The sequence below is a fragment of the Phaenicophaeus curvirostris genome, unplaced genomic scaffold, assembly GCF_032191515.1.
Source record: "Phaenicophaeus curvirostris isolate KB17595 unplaced genomic scaffold, BPBGC_Pcur_1.0 scaffold_297, whole genome shotgun sequence".
NCBI classification, from domain to species: domain Eukaryota; kingdom Metazoa; phylum Chordata; class Aves; order Cuculiformes; family Cuculidae; genus Phaenicophaeus; species Phaenicophaeus curvirostris.
In genome coordinates, this window is record NW_027206908.1 from 1 (window position 1) to 11,380 (window position 11,380).

The 11,380-nt window shown below is 59.0% G+C and overlaps 1 protein-coding gene across 1 annotated transcript; it reads right to left on the bottom strand.

Moving 5' to 3' along the window:
- Window positions 1-343: 343 nt before the first annotated feature.
- On the bottom strand, window positions 344-10,394 carry LOC138734884 (reticulocalbin-3-like). The gene is made up of 7 exons (XM_069882706.1): window positions 10,347-10,394; window positions 8,181-8,440; window positions 5,812-6,002; window positions 4,387-4,559; window positions 4,235-4,295; window positions 2,373-2,572; window positions 344-754 (listed from the first exon to the last, which is right to left on the bottom strand). Exons 2-7 carry the CDS (start codon window positions 8,384-8,386, stop codon window positions 647-649), a joined length of 939 nt encoding a protein of 312 aa, XP_069738807.1. The 5' UTR covers window positions 8,387-8,440; window positions 10,347-10,394; the 3' UTR covers window positions 344-646.
- Between the last annotated feature and the right edge of the window lie 986 nt (window positions 10,395-11,380).

Genomic DNA, 11,380 nt, shown 5'->3' on the forward strand with positions numbered 1-11,380 from the left:
GACACCCCATGGATTGGGGAGGGTCCCTTAAGATATTGGGGGGGGGACCCCATGGATTCTGGGGGGGTCCCTGAGATTTTGGGGGGGACCCATGGATTTGGGGGGGGGTCCTATGGATTGGGGGGGGACCCCATGGATTTGAGGGGGGACCCCATGGATTCGAGGGGGGGGACCCCATGGATTGGGGGGGGGGGTCCCTTAAGATATTGGGGGGGGACCCCAAGGATTTGGGGGGGGCCTTTGAGATTTTGGGGGGACACATGGATTTGGGGGGGGGTCTTTGAGATTTGGGGGGTCCCCATGGATTTGGGGGGGGGTCCTATGGATTGGGGGGGGGTCCCCATGGATTTTGGGGGGGGGTCCTATGTGTTCGGTGGGGGGTCCCCAGGGGTTTTTTGGGGGGGTCCCTTAGATATTGGGGGGGTCCCTAGGGGATTGGAGGGGGACCCCATGGATTGGGGGGAGGGGGGGGTCCCTGAGATTTGGGGGGACCCCACGTGTTGGGGGTGGGGGGGTTTGAAGGATTTGAAGGAGGGGGGATCCCCTAAATTTGGGGGTTCCCCGAGTTGTCCAGGGGGGGTTGTTCCCTGAGCTTTTTTTGGGGTTTGGGGGGGGGTCAAGGGGTTTTTTTTTTTTTGGGGGGGGCTCAGAGCTCGTCGTGGGGGCGCCCCAAATCTTCGCCGTAGGTGGTGGCGCGACTGCCCACAAAGAGCTCCCAGCTCCCCAAAACCTCGGCGCGGGTCAGCACCCCGTCCTGGGGGGGCGAAAAAAAAGGGGGTTCAGGGGCAAAAAGGGGGGGTTTGGGGGGGAATTGGGGGGTTCGGGGGGAAAATAAGGGGGTTCAGGGGGAAAATAAGGGGGTCAGGGGGAAAATAAGGGGGTTCAGGGGGGAAATAGGGGAGGCAGGAGGGTCAGGAGCGTGTCCTGGGGGGCAAAAAGGGGGTTCAGGGGGAAAATTAGGGGTTCAGGGGGAAAATAGGGGGTTCAGGGGGAAAATGGGGGGGTTCAGGGGGAAAATAAGGGGTTCAGGAGGAAAATAAGGGGGTTCAGGGGGAAAATAGGGGGTTCAGGGGGAAAATAAGGGGTTCAGGGGGAAAATAGGGGGGTTCAAGGGGAAAATAAGGGTTCAGGGGGAAAATAAGGGGGGTCAGGGGGAAAATAAGGGGGTTCAGGGGGAAAATAAGGGGGTTCAGGGGAGAAATAAGGGGGTTCAGGGGGAAAATAAGGGGGTTCAGGGGGAAAATAGGGGAGGCAGGAGGGTCAGGAGCGTGTCCTGGGGGGCAAAAAGGGGGTTCAGGGGGAAAATTGGGGGTTCAGGGGGAAAATAAAGGGGTTCAGGGGGAAAATAGAGGGGTGCAGGGGGAAAATAGGGGGGTTCAGGGGGAAAAAAGGGGGTTCAGGGGGAAAATAAGGGGGTTCAGGGGGAAAATTGGGGGGTTCAGGGGGAAATTAAGGGGTTTGGGGGGAAAATAGGGGGGGTTCAGGGGGAAAATAGGGGGTTCAGGGGGAAAATAGGGGGGGGTCAGGGGGAAAATAAGGGGTTCAGGGGGAAAATAGGGGGTTCAGGGAGAAAATTGGGGGTTCAGGGGGAAAATAAGGGGGTTCAGGGGGAAAATAAGGGGGGGTCAGGGGGAAAAAGGAGGTTTTGGGGTGACTCAGGAGGGAGTTTTGGGGTGACCCAGGGGTTTTTGGGGTGACTTGGGGGGGTTCAGGAAGGTTTTGGGGTGACTCAGGGGGGTTTGGGGACTCGGGGGGGGGTCAGGAAGGTTTTGGGGTGACTCAGGAGGGGGTTTTGGGGTGACTTGGGGGGGGCAGGAGGTTTTGGGGTGCTCGGGGGGATTGGGGGGACTCAGGGGGGGTCAGGGGGTTTTGGGGGGGGACTCAGGAGTGGGTTTTGGGGTGACTCGGGGGGGTTCAGGAGGGTTTTGAGGTGCGCAGGGGGGGTTGGGGGGACTCAGGAGGGGGGTTTTGGGGGGGTCAGGGGGTTTTGGGGTGCCCCGGGGGGGTCAGGAGGTTTTGGGGTGTCCCGAGGGGTGGTTCAGGAGGATTTTGGGGGGGTTCAGGAGGGGGTTTGGGGTGACTCGGGGGGGGTCAGGAAGGTTTTGGGGTGACTCAGGAGGGGGTTTTGGGGGGATCAGGGGGTTTTGGGGTGCCCCGGGGGGGGTCAGGGGGTTTTGGGGTGCTCAGGGGGGTTGTGGGGTGACTCAGGGGGTGGTTCAGGAGGGTTTTGAGGTGCTCAGGGGGGGTTGGGGGGACCCAGGAGGGGGGTTTTGGGGGGTCAAGGGGGTTTGGGGGGGGTCAGGGGGGTTTGGGGTGCCCCGGGGGGGGGTCAGGGGGTTTTGGGGTGCCCCGTGGGGTTTGGGGGGGCTCACCCCGTCGCGGTCGGCGTGGTGCAGGAGGTGCTGGGCCTCGGCGCGGGCCCAGCCGGGGCTCGGGGGGCGCAGCCAGTGTCCCACCTCGTCGGGGCCAAGGCGCCCGTCGCCGTCGAGGTCCCGGGCCCCCCGAAACTGCGAGCGCTCCCCCAAAACCCAGGGCGGCTCCGGGGCCCCCGGGGAGCCCTCGTACAGCTCCGCTTGGGGGGGGAAAGGAAATTCGGATCCCAGGGGCCAAATAGTCAGGGAGCCAGGGGCCAAATATTGAGGGATCCAGGGGTTAAATATTCAGGGATTCAGGGGTTAAACAGCCAGGGATCCAGGGGTTAAATATCCAAGGGGCAAAGCATCAAGGGGCCAAATATTTAGGGATTCAGGGGCCAAACATACAGGGATCCAGGGGCCAAATATCTAGGGATCCAGGAGCCAAACATTCAGGGATCCAGGGGTTAAATATCCAGGGATCCAGGGGTTAAATATCCAAGGATCCAGGGGTCAAACAGCCAGGGGACCAAAATATCCAGGGATCAAGGGGCCAAATAGCCAGGGGCCAAATATTCAGGGATCCAGGGGTCAAACATCCAGGGATCCAGGGGTCAAACATGCAGGGGCCAAATATCCAGGGATCCAGGGACCAAATATCCAGGGGCCAAATATTCAAGGATCCAGGGGCCAAGCAGTCAAGGATCCAGGGGCTAAGCATCCAGGGGCCAAATATCCAGGGATCCAGGGGCCAAACAGTCAAGGATCCAGGGGCCAAATATCCAGGGATCCAAGGGTTAAATATCCAGGGATTCAGGGGTTAAATATCCAAGGATCAAGGGGTTAAATATCCAAGGATCCAGGGGTCAAACTTGCAGGGACCAAATATCCAGGGATCCAGGGGCCAAAAATGCAAGGAACCAGGGTCTAAGCACACAGGGGCCAAATATCCAGGGATCCAGGGGCCACATATTCAAGGATCCAAGAGCCAAACATTCAAGGATCCAGGAGCCAAGCACACAGGGGCCAAATATCCAGGGATTCAGGGGCCAAATATCCAAGGATCCAGAGGCCAAACAGTCAAGGATCCAGGGGCCAAGCATCCAGGGGCCAAATATCCAGGGATCCAGGGGCCAAACATTCAAAGATCCAGGGGCCAAATATTCAAGGATCCAGGGGCCAAACATTCAAGGTTCCAGGGGCCAAATATTCAAGGATCCAGGGGCCAAACAGTCAAGGAGCCAGGGGCCAAACAGTCAAGGATCCAGGAGCCAAGCACACAGGGGCCAAATATCCAGGGATCCAGGGGCCAAACAGTCAAGGATCCAGGGGCCAAATATCCAGGGATCCAGGGGCCAAACAGTCAAGGATCCAGGAGCCAAGCACACAGGGGGGAAATATCCAGGGATCCAGGGGCCAAACATTCAAGGATCCAGGGGCCAAATATTCAAGGATCCAGGGGCCAAATATTCAAGGATCCAGGGGCCAAATATTCAAGGATCCAGGAGTCAAGCACACAGGGGCCAAATATCCAGGGATCCAGGGGCCAAATATTCAAGGATCCAGGGGCCAAACAGTCAAGGATCCAGGGGCCAAGCACACAGGGGCCAAATATCCAGGGATCCAGGGGCCAAACAGTGAAGGATCCAGGAGCCAAGCACACAGGGGCCAAACATCCAGGGATCCAGGGGCCAAACAGTCAAGGATCCAGGGGCCAAACAGTCAAGGATCCAGGGGCCAAGCACACAGGGGCCAAATATCCAGGGATCCAGGGGCCAAATATTCCAGGATCCAGGGGCCAAATATTCAAGGATCCAGGGGCCAAATACCCCGGGATCCAGGGGCCAAACCACCAAGGGCTCCAGGGTTTTCGGGCTCACCGATGTACTCGTCCTCCTGGATGAAGCCGTCCCCGTCCTTATCCATGTCCTCCAGCGTCTCCTGCCGGAAGGGGGGGGGGACAGCTGTGACCCCCCCCAGCTCCACACTTTGGGGGGCCCCCCCCCTGCCCCCCAACTTGTGGGCCCCAGACCATGGCCACGAGGGGCCTCATGTGCTCGAAGTCCTCGGGCTGGAGGAAGGCGGCGAGTTCTTGGCCCTCGGCTTTTCCGTCCCCGTCGGCGTCGGCCGCTCGGAAGCGCCGCTCGTCCCGGGCCAGCAGGCGCCGGTAGGTTTCGGGGTGCTGGGTCCCCCCAAAATCCTCCTCTAGAGGGGAGGAAAAAAAATGGGGGTCAGGGAGCTGGAGGCCCCCCCAAAAAATCCTCCTCTAGGGGGGTTGGAAATAGGGGGCAGAGGGGGTTGGGGTGCTGGGGGACCCCAAAATCCTCCTCTGGGGGGGGTGGAAAATAGGGGGCAGGGGGGTGGGGGCCCCCCAAAATCCTCCTTGAGGCACGCAGGAGACCCCAAAACTCCACTTAGGGGGCACCCAGTCACCCCCAAACCCCACTTAGGGGGCATCTAGGCTCCCAGGACACCCCAAAACTCCACTTAGGGGGCACCCAGTCACCCCCAAACCCCACTTAGGGGTCATATAGGCACCCAGGACACCCCAAAACCCCAGTTGGGGGTCACCCAGGCACCCCCAAACCCCACTTAGGGGGCATCCAGGCTCCCAGGACACCCCAAAACCCCACTTAGGGGGCACCCAGTCACCCCAAAACCCCACTTAGGGGTCATCTAGGCACCCAGGACACCCCAAAACCCCCACTTAGGGGTCATCTAGGCACCCAGGACACCCCGAAACCTCACTTGGGGGGCATCTAGGAGCCCCTACACCCCACTTAGGGGGCATCTAGGCTCCCAGGACACCCCAAAACCCCCAGTTACGGGGTAACCAGGCACCCAGGACACCCCAGAACCCCACTTAGGGGTCACCCAGTCACCCCCAAACCCCACTTAGGGGGCATCTAGGCACCCAGGACACCCCAAAACCCCACTTAGGGGTCACCCAGTCACCCCCAAACCCCACTTAGGGGTCATCCAGGCACCCAGGACACCCCAAAACCCCACTTAGGGGGCATCTAGGCACCCAGGACACCCCAAAACCCACTTAGGGGGCACCCAGTCACCCCCAAACCCCACTTAGGGGTCGTCCAGGCACCCAGGACACCCCCAAACCCCACTTAGGGAGCATCTAGGTACCCAGGACACCCCAAAACCTCACTTGGGGGGCATCTAGGAGCCCCTACACCCCACTTAGGGGGCATCTAGGCTCCCAGGACACCCCAAAACCCCCAGTTATGGGGTAACCAGGCACCCAGGACACCCCAAAACCCCACTTAGGGGGCACCCAGTCACCCCCAAACCCCACTTAGGGGGCATCCAGGTACCCAGGACACCCCAAAACCCCACTTAGAGGGCACCTAGCCCCCAGAAGCCCCCCAAACCCCCTCCAGTTATGGGCCAAGCGGCCTTCCCTGGCCCCCCCCCAATTTTTTGGGGGGTCTCCCTCCATTACCGGGGTCCCCGTAGGCCTCGTGGCGATACTCGTGCCAGGAGACGGCTCCGTCCCCGTCGCGGTCGAAGCGCCTTCGCCCTCGCCCCACGGCCTCGGCCTGGGCCCTCCGGTGCCTCCGCTCCATCCAGCCCCCCAATTCCTCCACCGTCAGCCCCCCGTTTCCGTCCGCGTCGATCAACCCCACCAGCAGCCTGAAAACCCCGAAAAAACCAGCCCTCAGGGCACCCCAATCCCCTCCCTGAACCCCCAAATCCCTCCGAGCTCCCTCGAACCCCTCAAACACCCCGTGACCCCCACCAAGCACCCCCAAATCCCACCTGGATCCCCCTACGGCGCCTCCAAAGGCACCTGAACCCCCCCACTAACCAACCCCCCCCCCACCACCACCAAGCGCCCCCAAATCCCTCCACGGGTCCCCCAAGGGGCTCCCCGAAGTCCTCTGAAGCTCCTCAAAGCCCCTGGGTCCCCCCCAAAACACTAGGATCCCCCAAACCCCTGGGGTCCCCCAAAAACCCTTGGATCCCCCAAAAGCCCTGGATCCCCCCCAAAAGCCCTTGGATCCCCCAAAAGCCCTTGGATCCCCCCCAAAAGCCCTGGATCCCCCCCCAAAAGCCCTTGGATCCCCCAAAAGCCCTGGATCCCCCCCCAAAAGCCCTTGGATCCCCCCCCAAAAGCCCTTGGATCCCCCCCCAAAAGCCCTGGATCCCCCCTTAAATCCCTGGATCCCCCCCAAAAGCCCTTGGATCCCCCCCAAAAGCCCTGGATCCCCCCCCAAAAGCCCTGGATCCCCCCCCAAAACCCTTGGATCCCCCCTTAAATCCCTTGATCCCCCCCAAAAGCCCTTGGATCCCCCAAAAGCCCTTTGATCCCCCCCCAAAAGCCCTTGGATCCCCCAAAAGCCCTGGATCCCACCCCAAAAGCCCTTGATCCCCCCCCAAAAGCCCTTGGATCCCCCAAAAGCCCTTGGATCCCCCCCCAAAAGCCCTTGATCCCCCCCCAAAAGCCCTTGGATCCCACCCCAAAAACCCTTGGATCCCCCCCCAAAAGCCCTGGATCCCCCCCAAAAGCCCTTGGATCCCCCCCCAAAAGCCCTTGGATCCCCCCCCAAAACCCCTTGGATCCCCCAAAAGCCCTTGGATCCCACCCCAAAAGCCCTTGATCCCCCCCCAAAAGCCCTTGGATCCCCCCCCAAAAGCCCTTGGATCCCCCCCCAAAACCCCTTGGATCCCCCAAAAGCCCTGGATCCCACCCCAAAAGCCCTGGATCCCCCCCCAAAAGCCCTTGGATCCCCCCCCAGACCCCCATGGCCCCCCCAAAACCTTGTGTCCCCTCCAAAACACCAGGATCCCCCAAACCCCTGGGTCCCCCCAAAAGCTCTTGGATCCCCCAAAAGCCCTTGGATCCCCCAAAAGCCCTTGGATCCCCCCCCAAAAGCCCTTGGATCCCCCAAAAGCCCTGGATCCCACCCCAAAAGCCCTTGATCCCCCCCCAAAAGCCCTTGGATCCCCCAAAAGCCCTTGGATCCCCCCCCAAAAGCCCTTGGATCCCCCAAAAGCCCTTGGATCCCCCCCCAAAAGCCCTTGGATCCCCCAAAAGCCCTGGATCCCCCCCCAAAAGCCCTTGGATCCCATCCCAAAAGCCCTCGGATCCCCCCCCAGACCCCCATGCCCTCCCCAAACCCCTGTGTCCCCCCCAAAACACTTGGATCCCCCAAACCCCTGGGGTCCCCCAAACCCCTGGGTCCCCCCAAAAGCCCTGGATCCCCCCCCAAAAGCCCTTGGATCCCCCCCAGAAGCCCTTGGATCCCCCAAAAGCCCTTGGATCCCACCCCAAAAACCCTTGGATCCCCCCCCAAAAGCCCTTGGATCCCCCCCAAAAGCCCTGGATCCCCCCTTAAATCCCTGGATCCCCCCCCAAAAGCCCTTGGATCCCCCAAAAGCCCTTGGATCCCCCCCCAAAAGCCCTTGGATCCCCCAAAAACCCTTGGATCCCCCCCAAAAGCCCTTGGATCCCCCAAAAACCCTTGGATCCCCCCCAAAAGCCCTTGGATCCCCCCCAGAAGCCCTTGGATCCCCCCCAAAAGCCCTTGGATCCCCCAAAAGCCCTTGGATCCCACCCCAAAAGCCCTTGATCCCCCCCCAAAAGCCCTGGATCCCCCCCCAAAAGCCCTTGGATCCCACCCCAAAAACCCTTGGATCCCCCCCAAAAGCCCTTGGATCCCCCAAAAACCCTTGGATCCCCCCCCAAAAGCCCTTGGATCCCCCCCAAAAGCCCTGGATCCCCCCTTAAATCCCTGGATCCCCCCCCAAAAGCCCTCGGATCCCCCCCCAGACCCCCAGGGCCCCCCCAAACCCCCGCGTCCCCCCCACCCCAGGCGGCGCTGGCTCTCCTCGGGCGTGAGCTGGTCGAAGGTTTTGGCTTCCTCGGCCCCCAGGAACGCTCGGTGGTCGTAGGCGAAGCCCTCGCTGTGGTCGTGGGTGACCCCCCCGACATCCCGCAGGGGTCCCCGCTCCTGTTGGGGGGACCCCCAAGCCAGGCCCAGGGCGGCCAGGCCCAGCCAGCCCCCCAAAAGCATCTTGGATGGGGGGGAAAAGGGGGATGAAGACCCTCTAAGCGATGCCAAACGGACCTAAAGGAGCAGAAAGGGGTCAAAACGAGCCCCAAGCGCCCCCAAAATGACCCGAAAGAGCCTCAAATGGGCTAAAAGTGACCCCGAATCAGCCAGAAATGGTGCAAAAAGGCCCCGAATGGATGGGAAAAGGCTCAAAATTGACCCCAAACACTCAGAATCAGCCAAAAAATGGTGTTAAATGCCCCCAAATGGATGGGAAAAGGCTCAAAACTGACCTAAAGGGCAAATAATCAGCTAGAAATGGTGTAAAATGCCCTGAATGGATGGGGAAAGGCTCAAAACTGACCCCAAACAGCCCCCAAACTGACCCAAAACACTCAGAATCAGCTAAAAAATGGTATAAAATGCCCCCAAATGGATGGGAAAAGGCTCAAAATTGACCTGAAACACTCAGAATCAGCTAAAAAATGGTGCAAAAAGCCCCCAAATGGATGGGGAAAGGCTCAAAATTGACCTGAAACACTCAGAATCAGCCAAAAAATGGTGTAAAATGCCCCCAATGGATGGGAAAAGGCTCAAAATTGACCTGAAACACTCACAATCAGCCAAAAAATGGTGTAAAATGCCCCAAATAGACATTAAAAAGCCCCAAACTGACCCTAAACACTCAGAATCAGCCAAAAAATGGTGTAAAATGCCCCCAAATGGATGGGGAAAGGCTCAAAACTGACCTAAAGGGCAAATAATCAGCTAGAAATGGTGCAAAATGCCCTGAATAGATGTGAAAAGGCCCCAAACTGACCCAAAACATTCATAATCAGCCAAAAAATGGTGCAAAAAGGCCCCAAATGGATGGGAAAAGGCTCAAAATTGACCTGAAACACTCAGAATCAGCCAAAAAATGGTGTAAAATGCCCCCAAATGGATGCGAAAAGGCTCAAAACTGACCTAAAGGGCAAATAATCAGCTAGAAATGGTGCAAAATGCCCCAAATAGAGATGAAAAGGTCCCAAACTGACCCAAACCAGCCCCCAAACTGACCTAAAAAGCCCAGAATCAGCCAGAAATGGTGCAAAAAGGACCCAAATGGATGGGAAAAGGCTCAAAATTGACCTGAAACACTCAGAATCAGCCAAAAAATGGTGTTAAATGCCCTCAAATGGATGGGAAAAGGCTCAAAACTGACCCGAAACACTCAGAATCAGCTAAAAAATGGTGCAAAAAGGCCCCAAATGGATGGGAAAAGGCTCAAAACTGACCCCAAACACTCAGAATCAGCCAAAAAATGGTGTAAAATGCCCCCAGGACCCCCCAAAAGCCTTTAGGACCCCCCAGATCCCCCCAACACCCCCCCAAAAGCCTTCAGGACTCCCCCAAACGCCTTTAGGACCCCCAGACCCCCCCAACACCCCCCCAAAAGCCTTTAGGACCCCCCAGACCCTCCCAAACACCCCCCCAAAAGCCTTTAGGACCCCCCCAGACCCCCCCAACACCCCCCCAAAAGCCTTCAGAACCCCCCCAAAAGCCTTTAGGACCCCCCAGATCCCCCCAACACCCCCCCAAAAGCCTTTAGGACCCCCCAGACCCCCCCCATTATCCCCCCAAAAGCCTTTAGGACCCCCCAGACCCCCCCAACACCCCCCCAAAGCCTTTAGGACCCCCCCAAACGCCTTTAGGACCCCCCAGACCCCCCCAACACCCCCCCAAAAGCCTTTATGGCCTCCCAGACCCCCCCCCACCCCCCCAAAAGCCTTTAGGACCCCCCAGACCCCCCCAACACCCCCCCAAAAGCCTTTAGGACCCCCCAGACCCCCCCAACACCCCCCAAAAGCCTTTAGGACCCCCCAGACCCCCACAACACCCCCCCAAAAGCCTTTAGGACCCCCCCAAAAGCCTTTAGGACCCCCCCAGACACCCACAACCCCCCCCCAGGACCCCCCCAAATCCCCCCCTTCTCTCCCACCTCGTCCCGTCCTGACCCGGGATGGGGGGGGTGGGGGTTTGGGGGGGGTCCCCCTGCCCTCGACCCCCCCCCCCCCCAGCCCCCCCAGGACCAATCGGGATCCTCAGAGCTGGGGGGGGGCGGGACCTCGATCTCCCATTGGCCCCCGCCTGCCACGTCGCTTGACCAAAAACTCAGGGTTTCCACCCAAAATGGGAATGGGGGGGGGGGGGGGGACGACACACACGAACGGACTGGTTCGTACTGGGTTAAACTGGTTCGGACTGGACCCCCTTTTAGGGACCCTTGGACCCATCTAGAGACCTTCAAGACCCATTTAGGGACCTTCGGGACCCACTTAGAGACCTTCAAGACCCATTTAGGGACCTTCAGGACCCATTTAGGGACCTTCAGGACCCATTTAGGAACCCCTGGACCCATTTAGGGACCTTCAGGAACGATTTAGGGACCTTCAGGACCCATTTAGGAACCCCTGGACCCATTTAGAATACTTCAGGACCCATTTAGGACCATCAGGAACCATTTAGAGACCTTCAGGAGCCATTTAGGGACCTTCAGGACCCATTTAGGAACCCCTGGACCCATTTAGGGACCTTCAGGAACCATTTAGAGACCTTCAGGACCCATTTAGGAACCCCTGGACCCATTTAGGGACCTTCAGGAACCATTTAGGAACCCCTGGACCCATTTAGAATACTTCAGGACCCATTTAGGACCATCAGGAACCATTTAGGACCATCAGGAACCATTTAGAGACCTTCAGGACCCATTTAGGGACCTTCAGGACCTACTTAGAGACCTTCAAGACCCATTTAGGGACCTTCAGGATCCATTTAGGAACCCCTGGACCCATTTAGGGACCTTCAAGACTCATTTAGGAACCCCTGGACCCATTTCGAATACTTCAGGACTCATTTAGGACCATCAGGACTCATTTAGGACCATCAGGACCCATTTAGGACCATCAGGAACCATTTAGAGACCTTCAGGACCCATTTAGGGACCTTCAGGACCCATTTAGGAACCCCTGGACC